General features: G+C 37.1%; 2 protein-coding genes across 5 annotated transcripts in view; one reads left to right on the top strand and one right to left on the bottom strand.

Moving 5' to 3' along the window:
• LOC106052640 (integrator complex subunit 13-like) overlaps positions 1-18,754 on the top strand; it is a 190,973-nt gene that overhangs the window by 30,638 nt on the left and 141,581 nt on the right. The gene's annotated exons all lie outside the window — the stretch shown is intronic.
• The window catches only part of LOC106052614 (FMRFamide-activated amiloride-sensitive sodium channel-like), a 94,902-nt gene that overhangs the window by 19,374 nt on the left and 56,774 nt on the right, over positions 1-18,754 (bottom strand). Inside the window, exons 3-5 of one of the 2 annotated variants that reach the window (XM_056025591.1) lie at positions 11,864-13,471; positions 10,803-11,015; positions 4,822-9,026 (exon numbers count right to left, since the gene is read on the bottom strand). The exons of the other annotated variant lie outside the window; for it this stretch is intronic. Coding sequence (XP_055881566.1) covers positions 8,688-9,026; positions 10,803-11,015; positions 11,864-13,177 — 1,866 coding nt within the window. The 5' untranslated portion in view covers positions 13,178-13,471 and the 3' untranslated portion in view covers positions 4,822-8,687. Of the gene's footprint in view, positions 1-4,821; positions 9,027-10,802; positions 11,016-11,863; positions 13,472-18,754 lie in introns of those variants that run through there. 2 annotated transcript variants of the gene reach the window in all.

Raw genomic sequence — 18,754 nt, 5'->3', positions numbered from 1 at the left:
CATAAAAAAGTTAGGAATAGATACAACTGCTTCGTTTGGTTAATTTGTTATCACTGTTGCGATTGCGTTAAAAGTTCAAATTTGTGACGTAGTGAGTACGGACTGATCACTACGAGTGTGTGAAGGTCGACTCCCATCTTTTCTTTTAGCGCATTCTCATTGGTTGGTGGTGACGTAAGTGACTCTTAGATATCACAGAAAACAGATGCTCAAGTCTTAAATTATGAGTTGTCTTGCAAAATGTGATTGGTAAATCATAATGCGATGTGAATAATGCGGAGTAGTAGATTATAATGCTCGTATTTGTGTACTTCCAGAACTCCTCTCATCAAGTGATCACAACATATTGAAATGAAATCAAAACAGACGAGCTCACAGAAACGTTTTAGATAGGGTTTTGAAAATATTTTTTTGTCTATCTCCTTTTTCTACCCCCACCTCCATTCCAATAAATGTTTAGGCCCAAAAAAGTTTCAAAACCACGGAACCTTTGCTATTGCGGTTAGCATTGATCAGATAGCCAGAGGAACTTCAGAACAATTAGTTTGTATTGTCAACTTCAACCCAAAAATATGACAACTCTTTTTTTTTTTCCGTTTCTGAGTTAGGAGTAGAGTGTAAAATATCTCTGGTAAATGTTGTCTTATCTAAAACGTTCTTACTGATCCCTTAGCCACGATACCTACACAGCCTTTTCCTTAGATAGAAAAAGTGTTTCAGTCTGTGTTTGCTACGGGCCTGCTGGGTGTTGGTACACTGGCGGATCCAGAACTTTTGAGTGAGGGGGGGCGATTTTTTTCCAAACCCTAACCCTAATGCCCAGTAAACCCTAACCCTATGCATAAACGTTCGTATATATATATATATATATATATATATATATATATATATATATATATATATATATATATATATATATATATATATATATGAGAATTTTTAAAAAGCAGCATTTCTCAACCTTTGGTGAAAAACAAAACAACTGGGGCATCGCTATAAGGTTTTCAAGTGGGGTTCGGGGCGAAGCCCCGACGACAAAAACGTTTTCTTGCTTTTTTCACTGCAGAAAAGTATTCTCCTGACATTTACAGCTCATTATTCATCAATGGAGGTCTGGGCGAAGCCCCGCCGCCAAAAGCGTTTTCTTGCATTCTTCACTGTAGAAACGCATTCTCCTGATATCTAGAACTCATTATTTATCAATGGAGTTCAGGGCGAAGCCCCGACGCCAAAAGCGTTTTCTTGCTTTTTTCACTGCAGAAAAGTATTCTACTGACATTTACAGCTCATTATTCATCAATGGAGTTCGGGGTGAAGCCCCGCCGCCAAAAGCGTTTTCTTGCATTCTTCACTGTAGAAACGCATTCTCTTGATATCTACAACTCATTATTTATCAATGGAGTTCGGGGCGAAGCCCCGACGCCAAAAGTGTTTTCTTGCATTATTCATTGCAGTAACGCATTCTCCTGACATCTACAACTCATTATTCATCAATGGAGTTCGGGGCGAAGCCCCGCCGCCAAAAGCGTTTTTTTGCATACTTCACAGAAGAAACGTACTCTCCTGACCTAAAACTCATTATTCATACTATTAAAAAAGGACCTTTTGAATAATGTTGTACTTGAAAAATATTCTAATATGAATTTATAGGCCCTTAATACATTGCAAAAAAATCCGATTTGTTCCTTGAAAAGATAAGATACCCCACATATTTAGATTTTGGCTTTGAGGATCTCCGCCGAAAAAAAAATTATTCGATAAATCATATTCAATAAAATTAAAGTATAAATTGTGAGTTATAGTCCCAAATTTATTTAACTAGAAAAATATCAGATTGAGTAAAGGTTAGAAAAAGGCGACTATGAAAAAATGATTTGGGTTTAGAACTCATCTCAATCGTGACTCTTATACTGAAAAATTTCGTTTGAATTCTAATTTTTTGAATGCAAAGTCTTTCTTAAAATATTTATGATAAATTCTTGTGAAATTACACAAACTCTGTCTGGAAATGGGAGGAGCGGTAGAGTGAAAATGATTAATCCTCGCTCCTTTAATAGTTTCTGCTAAAGATTGCATTTGGCATTAAGAATAGGGGTGGGGCGACTCGATATAAGAATTTAATTTATAGTATATATAAATTATATTAGTGACAGATGTTTTTGTTTTGTAATTTCCTAACTGTAATACAAAAAGAAAAAGTATTGGTTTGTCCGATGGGGGAAAGGCGACTGCATGAATCGCCCCTCCCACCTGGTACAACCCTTTTTCATTTAAATTTTACTAATGATAAAATTTGAGATTAGAGTGTGGTACGACATATTATACAATGAGTTCACATATCAATATATAGTTTATATTATATAGATATTCAACTAATTTTGTTCACAAACTATGATTCTCCATAAAAATAGGACCGCCCCCCCCACTCAGAGGGCTAGAGTGGGAAGGGCAGTACATGCAATTTTCCACTCCCCCAACCTCACCGAAACGGCCAAGATACAAGAAGGCGAGCGACATAATATAAATCTATATATTAATTCAACTCATTGTGTTCACAAACTATGATTTCTCCATTAAAGTAGGACCGCCCCCCCCCCTCAAAAGGTTTAGGTGGGAAGGGCAGTAGAGATAAATTGGCAAACAGGGAACGACATAATACAAAGATCGGTTAAAATATCAATAACAAGTTTTAATCACATAGATATTTAATTGATTCTGTTAGCAAGCTGTGATTTCTACAAAGAAATTGGACCGCCCCCCCCACTCGAAAGTTTATGGGGGGGGGGCGGTATTGATACCATCGCCCCCTCCCGACCCCACCAAATCGGCCAACATACTGGAGGGGGGGGGGCGAAATAATCTAAAAATAGGTTGAAATATAAATAATTAGTATATATTATTAACATAAGTAATGAATTCGTATACAAATTGTGTGAATTCTATACTAAAATTCGTCCGCCCCCCCTTCGGGGGGGGGGTCGGCCGAGTGGGGGGGGCGATCGCCCCTACCGCCCCCCCCCTCCTGGATCCGCCAGTGTGTTGGTATGGACAACTGTTGCAAAGATGCTGATGTACAAAGAAAAACCACACAATTACTAAGAACATAATCCTCTGCTAGGGCGCGACACGGAGGTCACGGCGACACAGAGGGACTTTAATTCGCGTAATCTATATCTATCAATATCTATCTATCTATCTATCTATCTATCTATCTATCTATCTATCTATCTATCTATCTATCTATCTATCTATCTATCTATCTATCTATCTATCTATCTATCTATCTATCTATCTATCTATCTATCTATCTATCTATCTATCTATCTATCTATCTATCTATCTATCTATCTATCTGTCTATCTAATCTATCTATCAATCTATCTGTCTATCTAATCTATCTACGCATTATTTTTTATTGCTTCGATGACTGCAAAGATGTCCTCGCGGAACACCATGAAATTCTCTTCCTGTAAATCTAAAGACAGCTCGAGGCAAAGAGAGAGCGTGACAAGGATGGTATAAGAGATTGAACCAGAAAGAGAAACGTTATCCAGGTGTATACATCCAGGTACTACATTTCATTGACGCCCCATTACTTGGGCGAACCAGGCCTCATACATCCAGGTACTACATTTCATTGACGCCCAATTACTTGGGCGAACCAGGCCTCATACATCCAGACAAAAAAAAAAGTACGGGTTACCCGGGACATTTTGGGAGAGCGTCAGATGGGGGCGCTGTTTGTTAGGGAATGATAATTTTCCGGCATGTAGCGTGAGCGCATGCTACTTCCTAGAGTACATTGCTGGTTTAATTACAAGCATAGACAATAACATGTGTTTAACTCTTTAGATAAAGGACAGATTGTATTTGTTTAGGTATGGCACAGTTACTTCCCTTTACCGCCCATGCATTCTTATAAACGCAAAGTCGTCATTTTGCTCATACTTGACATGCTTACAAAACACGAACGTAATGCTTAGTGGGAGAATGAGGAAAAAAAGAGCAAAGAGGATGAGAGATTTTACATTATATATATATACATAATACACCTGTCTTCATCGAGAAGTACATAGAAGTCTAATTTATTAAGGGCTGGTTGTGAGTGTGTATGTGTTTCATGTTGTACGAATTTTTCATCTATATTGTTATTGTACAGAAGTTACGCTGAGGTTGTCAATTGCAGTCAAACTGAATTTCCATTTGATTGGATCAATACAAATTATCTTAGCTTATCTTATAGATACATCCCATTAAAAACATAATGCTGGCTTCATTGTTTACTCAGGCATAATTCTCTCAGGTTGTCAATATGCTGAACCCTAACGGTTCTTTACTTATTATTAAAAGTAGTCATTTTATATCTTTAATAGTGTTGTTGACAAAAGCTGCAAGTAGAGTTGAACTTCACTGAGGTTTTTAAGTTAACAAAAATCAAAAGAAAAAGTTTATGTATAAAGAAGAATAGAAAGACGAGCCATTCATTTCACAAATGATAAACAATAGAACGCCAATGAATTCTGTTTCCCTCTAACAAAACTGGCATTCGTAGAGAATGGCCATACTCTATTTTATATTACAATAATAATAACAATACAAATTGTGTTAATAATAGTAATAATACCTGGAAGTGTACAATAAAAATACATGTAGTGTACTGTACACACACAATACCTTACCAATACATTTTTTCTTATTTTTATTTTCTTTGTATTTTTACTCCTTTCTACCCCTCTTGACTAGCATATATGTCATCCACTCTCTCTCTCTCTCGATCTATGATACTATGTTATAAAAATGGTCAACGACAAAATGTTTTTCTTTTTGCAGTTTTATTTCGTTCTTTTCTGTAACAAGAAATGTCTCTAGCAACAAGTGGAACACAATTTTAGTTTAGCAGCAAACAAAAGAAGGAAAATGAAACAAACACAAACACACGTAGAAACAATCAACGAAGACTGCAAGAATACAAACACCGACTATATTTAGTACATCTTCTGTAATATTAATTACACAATTAAAATTATATTTTGATTTCGCTTTTTTTTTTCTTTTTTTTTTTTCTAAAATAAAAAAAAAATAATCAAAGATACTAGGTAAAAAATGATCCATCATTTTGAACAGCATTTAAAAATCTAGAAATAAATAAACATGAAAGTATAGTATTGGAATGATATAAAAAAATCAACTTCTATATAGTTCTGCTTTTCAATTAACCGAGAAAATTCAAAACTATTAACTTGATGGGTTTTAGTTTTATTTCCCTGTTGTTTTTTTTACTTTTATCGGTCACTGCCATGAAAGTTCGATACAAATATATCTAGCCCAAGTTTAACTATATACATCTATATCTGGTGATTACAGATGCCCAACCTGTGACCGCAGTTATGCATTAAGGATTGACCTGTTTAGTCACATGAGAAGTTGCAAGGGGGGTACATACTTCAAACGCAATATGACACACACACTGACTGACTGTCTGTCTCATCACCCACTTGCTTATTTTTTTATTCAGTCAAAACTGGGACAGCTTCTATGTTATAAAGCCAACATAAAATTAATACGTCATTTTGTGTTTAGAAAGTTTTTAAAAATCAAAATGAAATGTAGATATAACTATATTGTTTTGTGCGCTGAAGTTCCCTATTCCAGATATAAAATCTTTTGAGTGAGAGAGATTTATCTTATAATATTGAACTAAGAAGCAGAAGTAAAGTCAGCGATTGTAAGTATGGGTGCTGAGCGGGTGGGAGGAGGGGGAAGAAAAAAGGTACCATAACTCTCAGGCCAGAAGTGAGTGTCTGTGAGGGCGTCTTAAAGCGGGCTTTCCACCCACACACACAAAAAAAGGAGGGAGGGTGTCCGACCAAAGTATTATAAATAGAGCTATCATATTGTATAGAGATAGGCATTTTTTACAAAACTTATTTCAACTCTCTCTGTCTGTTAAAAAAATTAGTACACGGTATTTCTCCCACTCCCAATGTCGGATGAAGCTGAAATTTTTGCACAATTATTCCTTTTACCTGACAGCAAAAGAATCAATAAACAAAAATTTGCCAATCAGTCAATTAACTATTGGTAATTAATTATTTTAGTAAGTATCTTGAACAAGGGAAAGAAATAGTAATTGATTGATAAGGCGGTATAAGTTATGCTTTGTAGAGAGAAAAGTTTAAAACTAACAATAGATAACTATAAAACTCTAAAACCTATTTTCAAAAGCATTTACCTGAAACATTGATTAGTGCATTGGCTTGAGGAGGCTTCAACTCGAGTTCAAATTCAGGTCGTTCACCTTTTTATTTATAAATGCGTTTAAAAAGCGACCACCCAGACACCCCTTTCCCCCGCCTCTTTCGAACTGGCCCAGACAAGTGATTGATTCATAGTGTATTGAGAAAGCTAAAAGCATGCAATTGTGCTAAAAAAAAATTTAAAAATTGGTAAAGAAATGTTTGTTATCGCACAGATTTATTATTGTTAGACTAGATCTGTTACAAATTTATTTTTATGACTGATCCAAATTGATACAACTATGCTTTTCTTTTCTTTTTAAAGTATTTTTTTAGAAATGTTTTTCTTGTTTTTTACTTTTGTGCTAGAGCTACTTTACTTATCCTAAGTTCACCACTATTATCTACAGATAGAAAAAAAACAAATTTTTTTTTTGGGGGGGGGGGAGTAAAAGGGATATTAGAATTTAGAGGCCTGAAGTTAGTATGTTTGTGGGAAAGCTTTAAAGCGGGCCGTTCCCCCCAAAAAAAAAGGGGGTTTGGGGGTTCCTGACAAAATATTATGTTACGCTTTGCAGGGTGTAATAAGATTTAAAAAAAAAGAGTCCCGGTTAATAAATATCACAGACTGACATAGAGTCTTTTCAATAATTTAATAAATTACACAAAGGCTATTTATTAATGGGAGACTTGCCGGGTGGGGGGTAGTGATACTTCACAGGCCGGTCCAATTCAATGTATATAAATTATAAACTAGACTTTGCGGGCGAAAGAAATATATGGGGGAGCGTTTACTTGTGGGCCTTTCTATTACTATTTTAAGTTAGGAAAAAAAGGGACTGGTCCATGGCAAAATAAAGAATATAATAGCTTAATTTCGTTATAGCGAAAACACTTTCTTTCTTTGCACTGTTTATCCGTACCTTCATTATTTCATTATAGTTTTGTTGAATACGTGACTAGAACTGTAAACACTAAACTATGTACATCAACATTCAACTGAACAGAATCAAAAGTGTCGACCACCAGGTCTTCGCCACTTAGCTGTTCAGAAAATCTAGAACAGATTTAATTTTGTTTCAATCTCCACCAAATCCCCTGGGCTTGAATTCCACATTAAGCTCGTTGAAACAAAGAATTCGATCTACTTCATACTTTATAGACACTTTGAGAAGTCTCAGTAAATAGTTACAAAAAAAAAAAAGAAGAAATCTTTAACTAATGAACATGTCTCCAGTTCCAAAAAAAAAAAAACAACAAAAAAAAAAAAAAAAACCTAGTTGGAAGTCATAAAATAAGGACTTTGCAGTCAATAGAATACATTAAACAGGCTTTGGATTGCATTGTTTAAAAGTGAATGTTGTAACCCCATAAAGGAACATTAAAGCATGCAAGCTTTATCAAGTGATATCACCCAGAGACACAAGTTAAAAGGCTTGTCCAACACTATGTACATGAAAAGTGAAATAGCGAACACAGACATGAAATGCTGACAGTTTCTCTGCTCATTATATACCATGGAAAGTTTTGTACAAATTTTAAATTTTACACAAAAACCCAACACCAAAACATACGAGACGAGAAAGTAAATAATTGAAGTATGTGTTTGTATTTTATATATTTGTCAACAACGTGATTAGAAATATAAATATGAGGCATGGAAGCTTGTATAATAAAAAAATATTTACACAGACAGATTGAAACATTACCTACACTTATATCTAAAACACATTCTATATTCTCAGTTCACGGAATGAAATAAATAGGAAACATCCATTTCCACGGTTGCCCCTCGTAAGGTGGACTCCGTCCTAATAGGCTTAGTGTATATACAGAGTTATGTTGATTTCTTAGCCCAGTTGCTCAAATCAAATCAACCTGCGCTTTCTTGTTTATAGTTTGTTATCCAGGAACATAAAAAGAGAATTGAAGTGTATCGAACATAAAATATATCCTCCAGTGTGAATTATGGGATGAACGTCAAAATGAAATGACAACGTGCACCTGTCGAATGGAAGTCAATAGTGCAGTGAGACTAGTTTATACTGCCTCTTTTTTTTTCTCCTTCAAACACGCAGCTCGTTCTCCATTCAACAATTTTAGCCTTGTCTCCCCCTGACCTGCTGGCCTACTTCATCATCGTACATTTATCAGACGAAGAGTATTGCCCAGAGCAAGATTTGCCTTTGCTGTGAACTGATCTCCCCTGACTGGTATTGTTAGGAAATCTTGCAAGGTTGTTTGAAACATAGCCATTACGCCATTGTGTCTTCAGCGCCAATCATTAGTGCATGCTTTTCTAGTTTTGAATTACTGACATCTTGTTGAACCTATAGGGAAAGAAACCATCTCTCCCCAAGTGTTGACAAACATAGCAGCCTGTGAATGACACTCTTTGCTGTTGTCATTTTGTCTTCGTTGGCCACCTAGTGAAAGAAGAGGGTCTAACGATCATACGGGAGCCTCGGCCGTTCGTCTGAAGTCGAACTCGGACGGCCCGTAAGTGTCCGGGTAGTAGGTCACGTCTTTGGCGTCCCCGTTGGAGGTCGGTTGATGGCTTACGCTCTTTCTGCGAGGTACGAACCTCTCCCTCTGAGGCACCGGCGCAGCGCGCGGCTCCTTTCTCTCCACGTTGAACATGAGTCCGATCAGACGTATGATCAGCTCCACCAGCTCCATGATGGTCAGCACGGAGATACCCATCCACAGGCCTAGGGTGCCGCCTATGTCTGCGAACAGGTCGGCCAGTCCGTAAGCGGGCAGTTGTCGATATTCAACAACACTCAGATCCTGGGAGGGAAAAAAAACAAAACAAAAAAAAGTTAAAAAGTTTTTATGTCTTTATAACACATATTCATCCGCATGAACAACTTGAATTTATTTTGAGTGAATTTCAGGTTTTCCGAATAGCAAATCTTTTGTTGAATAACAATGTCAATTTCATCCCTGTAGCTAACTACATGTCATTAACCATTATTTATTTGAACTTATTTTCGTAGTGCATAAAAAAAACAAAGGTTACAATATAGTCTCAGGTGTTCTCATTAGTCTTAGTGTACTTAATAAGCAGAATCTTTTTTTTTTGACTCAATATCAAACATTATGGTACAAGAAATGAAACAAGACATTGCATGATTAATGTGTATGCTACTGTATTATGTGTTTGGGGCCAGTCATATTAGCCTTGACTAGCCATCCAATACTTTGTGTATAAAACAATTGAACGCCTGGGGAAAAAACATTCCACAAGCACTTCATATTGATATATATTATTAAAAAAAAATGTATACCGGTACTTAAACGATGTATTTTAGAAAAAAAGTTTTCAAATAATTCAAGGTAAATACAACTTTTGATACATCGTTGAGATCAATCTTGTTTGCCATTTTGTGTACCCCACTTTTCCCAGTACCATGTTTTCGTATGGGGATAGGAAGTAAAAACACAAAGCATTAGTGCAACACAAATTAGTCGTCAGCTTTACAAGGAACACAAAGATTGATCTCGAACACTGTTTCCCAAACTTTGCACACACACAACTTTTAGTGGAACCCTTTTGTTGTTTATTTACGTTGGATTTTTTTCTATTCAAATTAAGCCATATTATAAATTAAGCATTACAACTTTTAATATATATATATATGAATTCTAATATCTGGAGAGCCTGTTTCTAGATTTAGACTTTGTTGTAACATCCTAAGAAGATCCTGCTTCGCACAAATAGGTTGTATGTAACTGACGAAAATATTGTGGTACTCTGCAGGAAAACTCGACCAGAAATCGTTTAATTGTTGATCGTTTATTATTGTAGTATTGTTTCAAAATAGATTAAGAATCAATATCAGTTCAAAGTTCATTATGATCTTATATTGTTACCAAGAACTAATAATTTTTTCTGCTTTTACTTAGAAATTAAGTTACGTGTAGGCCTACTAGTTCATTATTCCTTAGGGTTCCGCGGAACACAGTTTGGGAAACACTGATTTAAAAAAAGAAACAAAGAAATGTATTTAGCCAAGTTAGAATTCAAAATGGTGACCACACTACTTTCATTGGAATGACTAAGACCCGCTTTAGTGTAACAACTCTCTACAGTTTTTTTTTTTTTTTTTACCTTGGTTCGGAAAAATATTGACAATGTTTACTTGAGTTGTTTGAGTTGATTGGTTATTCATCTCGGCCATGGACGGCTTTGACCAGCTAGTCTCATATTTCTACTCATCAATGCGGGATGAACGTTTATTCTATGAACTACTGTCTTCTTCTTCTTATATAATACAGACGTTACTTCAAAAAAGAAGATGATTACGTCCTACGCGTCATTCATTTAGTCATACATGTCAACCAATGACCTAAATTCTGCCAAGTCACTGGTTTCCCTGGCTAGCTCAGGCAACCCATCCCATGCTCTTATAGCACTAGAGAAGGAGGAGCATTTGTACAAATTTGTCCTAGCATATGGAACGAGGAATGTGCCTTTATCTTTGGGTCTTTCTGACTATTTTATTAGATTTTGTTTTTGTATTTGAAGATTATGGTTCAGAGTTTTATGTATAATTGCCTTACCTCCAAGTATATGTTCAGCCTGATAAGGTTTTGGCGCACCATGTCAGAAGCATCATTCGCCAACGACTTCTGCCGTCTCATCAAGGCTGGCACGATTTCCACTCCTTTCTCTATCACGTGCATCCGGTCTTCCTCAGAGAGGTTGTGCAGAATGTCATAGGCCTTCTTCATATAGTGCTGCTTGTCGGTGTTGTTTCTGCTCCTTAGAATGTTCTGTTGATGAGCATAGTCAAGAATGTACAGTTATGCCAGGATAAATTGAAATCTATTCCTATGACAACTGATACCTTTAAATAGCTTCATGTTCCCCCGATTCTCATTCTCCCCGAAAGAGTTAAGAATTGAAAGATCAGGGTAACTTTTGTTTTTCACCCCAAGTTCGAGATACCCAACCTGTTTCGGGGGTTACTTGTATCTCCGAGACTTGTGTCACTAGCGCTATCACCGCGATTTGTTCTCAAGTCCAATGGAGCCGATCGTCTACGGCGTCATTATGCATTGCGGGCAGGGGCTACAAGGGGCTGGATAGCACCGCCTCAGGGTTCTGACAAGACCAGCGGGTCGTGGTTTGGGCTTCACTGGCATAAGTCTACTCTAACCGTTTGAGCGTTCATTTCAAACCAATAAACCCTAAGTAATGGAAACAGAGGCTCTTGATGTCTTCTGAAAACTTTGACATTTTTTATATCTAACCTTAACTACCCCGACCCCTAACCCTATCTGTTATATTCCCTCCTTTCTTTTATCATTAATATCACACTACACCTCGTGTATATTCAAAGCTTTTGTGGTGGATGCTGTTGCAATATTTGTTATCTTGATTTTGTTTACGCACTTGTCAAGAAACTTTTACTTTCGTCTGTAATTGCTATGACGTGAGTGCAGATAGATAACATGCAAGTGTTTCTACCTATGCTGCAACATTTATTGGCCCTTGTCTTACATACATATTTATTATGTGCTGCACTTTTGGTTTGTTCTTGTTTGCATTTTTTTTTTGCCAGGCATATATTTGACGCATAAAATTTTAACATTTACTAAAGGACGAAACAAATATTTACCTCTAATTGTAGCTGCTGATAAAACTCTAAGGGCCAGTAGGACAAGGACACTGACTTGAGGTAGGACGTTTCACTGCAAGGCTGAAAACACTGACAGTTCATCTCATAGGCTCGGTCATTGTTGAGCTCACGCTGCATCCTCTCCTCGCACTCCAAGGCCGGAGTCGGGATGAACATCCCAGGCACCACTTTGCCAGAGACGTTTTTCACGATGTCCTCCCAGTTGCGAATCACTCCGCAGAAGGTGACGTTCTCCGTAGGCAAGTCCGGCAAGGCCGACGACTTGCAGCCGCACCTGGACATGATGAGCCGCTGCTTGCACAGCTGAAGGCAGGCGAAGAACGTGTTCCGGTACGTCCTCATGCCCTGGAGGGAACCAACAGTGCAATTCCCATAAGGCGCTGGAAGTCTGCTGTGCAGCAGCGCTTTTAGCCCCACGGACGATGAGTATCCTGGAGGGATGTCTATCCCGTGGTCCACGGGGCTGGGCATGGAGCCAGGAGCGTGGACGACCACCCTTATCCCTGCGCTGTGCAGAATGTTATTGTCGAAATTATATACTCCATAAAAACGAGGCATGGGATACGCCTTTTCTACCGACATGATGAGAGATAGTCCGTTCTCCGGACCAGTAGCGTGCATTTGCAGTTGATCCGCCAGCTGTCCACCGTTGAAAGTGAAGCAGTTGAAGTAGTTGCCGTCAAATGACGTTGTAAAGTTAGACACATTGCAAATTTCACGATTAAATCGGCAATGGATCAATAGATCCGGAAGCTCGTGGCTAATCATTTTGGCTTCGTCGCCGAGATTTTCATAGAACGCTCGGAAACTCTCTATAAAGGACATTTGTTCGAAACTAAACATCATGATAAACTTGAGCCATCGTTTGACTTTTTGACCTTTGGTGGTGTTTTGTAAGTTTAGGATTTTCGTGATGGAGATGGGTTCGATGTTGCATACTGTGACCGATGGATACTCCACCGGCATGCTATCCTTGATTTCGGAGAGCTCAACCACCTGAAACTGGAGGTACTTCCTGACCAGCAGAGACAGCTGCAGTGTGGCCGCTGTGAACCCGATGATGACCAGCAAAGCCCAGATGACCTTCCTCTTGGTGTCACGTGACGTTACGATCTTAGCCAGCCCGTGGGCGTTGCTCTCTGAGCCCAGCTCGGCGATGATCCCGAGGACAGTGTGACTGTCATTCTCCTGGTTGCTGTGTGTGTACGTGTGCTGGTAGCGGTGCTTGGCCGAGCTAAAATTGTGCGGTGAGGTAGACATGCTGGGCTTGGCGTCGGGGCTGGTATATTTCATGGGCTGTCCGTTGACTTTCCCTGAAAGGAAAAATAGCGGAGTGTTTTGTTGAGTCACGTCGAGCTGATGGTACGACTTTTACTCATATAACAACGTGGCAAGAAACATTTAACTCAAACGTCTCACGTAGGCTAGCACTGAATCTTCATTTCCATCATACACATAGTTTTGTTTTGTTTTAAATTCAATATTATGTATAACAGTACAATTCGTTTACTTTTTTTTGTTTTCCAAACAATGGTAATTGTTTACCTATGTTAGGCGTTAGACCTTGTCGAAGTTCTTTAGTGCTGGCTGAAAGTAAACAAAAGCCAGAAACAGAAAGTTAATAATATTTCAATCACTAGATCTTTTTTCAAAGTTTAACAAATACAAATAATTAAAAAAACATGTTTACATCTTTTCACTTTATCCACCAACTGATGGTTTTATCATCTATTCTCATTGGTGACTGTGCGTGGGCAGGCCAAACGTTTTATCGAAGCAAATGGTGGAAGATGAATGCGTGTCCATTGTTTGTTTTCCAATGGCACTTTTCTGTCCTCCCTCAATTGGTGAGTATCAAAATGTCTGGCTACATTTTGTGTTCACCACATTGCTCATCTTTCGAGTCCTAGATTAATTTGCCTTCTTTCAAGCTAATAGTCCCGAGATGCAACTGAGATTGTCTCGATCTATAGCACACATTTTTTTTTGTTTACAAGCTGATCTTTATAAAAATGAAAGTATGGAAGATCGAATGTTTCTCATCTCTCCACGCACAGTTTCTGACTTCTCCATGAAATAGTTGCTGTGAATTCTGACAAACAAATAGTTTTAATGTTTCCATTTTCGTTTTCTGCAATGTACATCAAATCTCACCTTGATGTGTTCATTGGCTTCACGGCTGACAAGTTCATAGTTGTTGACAGTGATCTGTAGTGCATTGTGAAATGTTGCATGAATGGAAAACAAAAAGATGCAGATAATCTTTGAAACATTGCATTGATTTCCTTACGAGATTAAAATACATCAGTCAAACATTTACTAGCAAAGAGATCAAGAGAACAAAGACCAAACGTTTCAGTTCAGTTGTACATACATACACTTACATACTTTTTTTTTGTTTCTAAGCCACATTTACTGTGGCTGAAATCCTAGATTCCATAGAAGTATGAAGTTTGAACTGCCATTCAGTCCAGTCTTGGACATTGTTTATTCAATGAGCATCGAGCCATTTGATCCAGTCGCGTTAGTTTTAAGGTCATGATCGAAATTAACCTGTGATTTTGAATAGCGCTTTTATTTTCGAGATCTTAACTTCACAGACAGACAGATGGACACCCCGAAAACAATACGGCTTGTCCCTAGCTGGAATGTTCAGTGATGGCGCATGTATTTTATTTTTGTTATTCTTTAAACGCTCTTTCTGTCTAAGCCAATTCTGACTGCTGCCCCTTTTTCTTCATTTTTTTTCTTTTAAACCCAATGCACTTGTAGCCTACTCCACGCTGACTAACGGTAACGCCGATGTCGTTGGGAAGGATGGGCGCAATAGTCGTAAAAGGGAATAAGTTTCGTGTCTATACAGTTTAAACCAGACATCACATAAGCGGTAGTGAAAGACTGAGGCGCATCTAACATTATTGGGTCCAATGTCTTTCCTATGACAAATACTTTGTTTAATGTCCATTAAAGAGTCCAGGCCTAGTCTCTCGAGACGGTGTGGCCCACAAGAAACCTTTTGCTCGCATGATTCATCGCCCATGCCTTTGTCTCCGAAATGATCCCGTAACTGGACGTTTATTGAAACACATCCGTTATCGCATCGACACTCTTGTCAAGCTTCACTCCCCGCCAGCAAGGTCGTAGTCTCTGAAAGCAGGCAGTGGTAGCTTTCATTATGACGTTATTCACCACTACGACCTGCAGCAGAAGAAAAACAGTAGGAGGGGGGGGGGGCGTCGTCGTCATCGCCTGAGATAATGGAGCGTCCGATTAATTACGTCCAATGAATACAATTTCAATGGAAAATAATATTTTTAATTTCGATACCAGCAGACTTTTAGACTAGGTCATTAGGGTTACATAAAATATTCTGGGGAAAAAAAAAGAACTCTCTCTCATACAAAATACAGCAAACAAACAAAAAACAACAATTCTAAGCAATGGCACCAGTAAATATCTAAGGGTCGTGATTGACGCACTTGGGCAGACATACGGAGAACTAACGCGCACGCGTTGACAAATTGAGAGAAGTTTCAAAAGAAATGAGAATTGGTTTATAGGATTGACTAAGCACCCCTGCTTCAAAAATACAAAAAGATAAAAAAAAAGTAAAGAAATGGATGAAAACAAATCGTCAGTTATTTCCCTTGATACAGCAATAAACAATGTCAACCAAAGTCATAGCCGTTGAAATGGTTTAAAACTGCCAATGCAATCTGAGGTTGTTAAAGGGTTTACTCTTTCTGTTTATCTAGCCAGTAGAAGGTATTTCAACATGCACACACCAGTTGGATTAAGAGACGGTGCATACATTTAGCTGAGTGAGTTAAGCAATACTAATTTCAATAAAAGCTGGCAATTCTATCTCCAATGCTTAAAACTTTTCATGCGAATGGAAGTCACAATTTATTTTTAAATTCTTTAAACGGAAATAGTTTACTTACCAGTGGTGCCCAACCTTATACGGCCTGCGGGCCATTTTAATTTCCGACACTCGTGTCGCGGGCCACATTAACGAAAGATATAAAAAAAAGAAATAGAGACTAAAACATTTTAAATAGTTTTATCACAATCCCATGTATGCTTGTAGATCTACTTACACCCATAAGTCATTATATGTAACAATGGTTTCAGGCGTCTTGTAACTGAAAGTTTTCCACTAAATTAAGTTCTTGTAAACATTGTGATCATACCCAGAATTTCAGAAATGTGCAAGGTTCATGAGGACAACAAGGCGTAGAAATCTATTGTCTGCATTGACGAAATTTCTCAAGCAGGGAAGTCTGGCTTTGTAAGTCAATCAGTTCCAGTTGGTGTCACTCCTCAGCGGCAATAGAAATGATTTCGAAATCTGCTGCTCTGTCATTTAGTTTTGAATTTGGATTTTCACTAACATCTTTCACTCATTTTGTAATTTTCATGGCCGAAAAGCTGAAAGCTACAACATTTTTTTTTTATGGACGATTTTATTCCATCTCTGCCAGCAATCACTTTTGTATGCTTCAATTCTCTTCTTAAAATGTGAGCAACTCTGTAGCCTTGTTACAGCCGACTCATTCCTTGACTTCTTGGTCAATATTTTCGCCAATCGCAAAACTCTACTCAACTTTTGACGTAACTTTCCGATCTTTTCTTTGCGGCTCAAGACAACAATGCCTCAATATTTTTGTAATGGTTTGTTTTAGAATGCATTTTATGTTATGTTACTTAAAAACATTACTGTACAGATCAAACATATTGACTTATTATGTTCCACAAAAAAAAAGATCTGTCCACTTTTCCTGAAAGTTTCAACATCCAATTTTCGTTTCTTCGACCATCCCATTACAATAACGAACAAATGTTACATGGAACGTCACCAATCATGTTGGTGTCAGAAGAACTCGAATCAAAATGATGCAGAAAAGATGCGCTGTGTTATACACATGAGATGTCAAGGACACGGCTAGTTCAAGACAGCCGGGAAACTATCCAAGACTCTAAAACAACTGTTGATTCTACAAGAAGAAAAATAAGAATGAAATCCATCAAAGAAAAAGTGAATGCTAACATAGAAAATAAATTTTTCAACCTTTTTAATTTTTTTTCTATTTCCTATCTTCTGTGCCAATGTTTTGGCGGGCCGGTCTGAACCACTTCGCGGGCCGGATCTGGCCCGCGGGCCGTAGTTTGGGCATCACTGTACTTTACTACATCAGAAGGTTGGCATATCAGTCGACTTGTATATAGTCCAAAGCTTATTTTCTTAGCCTATCAGCTTACAATGTATCTCTTTGTCATTATTTTAATCTAGCATTTTGTCTAATTATTTCTACAGAGAATATATAAACAGGAGAAACAAATCTATCATATATTGGTATTGAAGACAAGTAAATAAATAAAAAAAAAATTCTTACTTCATGTTTAAATAATCTAGTCAGCTAAACATGTAGACCCGTTTAGGTATCTGTCACAACATTCGGATTGATGGTATGATGTCACGATGTGTTGTGATGCCGGGGATTTTACTTGAATTCAATAGTTAACAAAAAATGAAGATCTAGAATCACAATTGACAATTCTTTGATAAAACAAAACTCTGGAACTTTATTTAAATATAACGTAAGTACAACTTATGTACAAATTATAAATCAATGAGCATGAACCATATTACAAAGGCTTTTTAAACAGAGCTCTTAGAAACGTGTCTATCTACAAGGACTTAATATTATCGACTGACTTTTCTTTCTTACTACCGCCAATTCTCTGGCGCTCACTCTTTTCAAAAATGTCTTTGTTTAAATTCAAATCAACCAATATATTTCAAACATACTAATTACGTCCCTTGGGTAAATCCTGACTTGAATGTCAAGTGTCTAAATTTGAGGATTAAATCCCGAGACTCATGTCGAGGGCTTATATTACTTTCAAAAGTGAAATGTACAAACAATTTTATAATGTGATCTGTGACATATTACCCCCCTCTCCATTTAGCATTTGTATGGTAATAGAAATGCTCATATGTATTAAAATTATTTAAATATACACAAAATACCATACATGAAATTATAGAAAAATGGTTGAGGTAACATATGACAAAATAAAGTCAACTTGGAGATAAAAAATATGTAAATGCAGTGAATAAAATTATTGATGACTTTGAACACCTGTTTCACTATACAAGTGGTTATGAAAATGAGACAATGCTTGTCATGAACAATATCAAAAGTTGTACAAAGCATAATACTTGAATGAATGAAATCTTGAATTGAATAGGTTATGAATCTTCATGATGAAACTAAAATATGACATTATGAATCATTTGGTTAGTACTAATGTGAAAATGTGTACATGGGAAAATATATTGCATATGAAAAATTGACATAGAAAAAAAATGATGTATACATGACAATCTTCTGAAAAAATAATACTCAATGTGATATAAATCTCAATATGTGTGAAGCAATGAAAAATTCCAATTGTCTGTCATGTATCTGTACTATTATAGTAGGATATATGCAAAAATATTCGACCTGAAATAAAATACCTGAAATAAAATGCTCATGATTTAAAAATTAAAATGTCTGATGCATGTCATATGCAAAGATGCTGAAACAATAAACAAAGTATCTTGAATGAGTGACTTTCCTCAGTGGGTTGCTTGGTGCTAAAATAAATGTAACATCAGATATAGAATACCTGTGGAAAATGAGTAGACAAATTAATTGATTAAGTACAACTGAATACTGTTCTTCCTTGACGAGTATGAATGATAATGGATCAAGTGGCACTAAATATGCTATAGTACATATGTAGAGTAGAAATGTAAAGTTCGGAACCTTTCTGAATTGCCGACATGGATGTGCATGTGCGTTTTCTAAACTTGAAGAA

This window comes from Biomphalaria glabrata, chromosome 4 (genome assembly GCF_947242115.1).
Source record: "Biomphalaria glabrata chromosome 4, xgBioGlab47.1, whole genome shotgun sequence".
In the NCBI taxonomy this organism is placed as follows: domain Eukaryota; kingdom Metazoa; phylum Mollusca; class Gastropoda; family Planorbidae; genus Biomphalaria; species Biomphalaria glabrata.
This window is presented reverse-complemented; position numbering and strand designations above follow the sequence as displayed.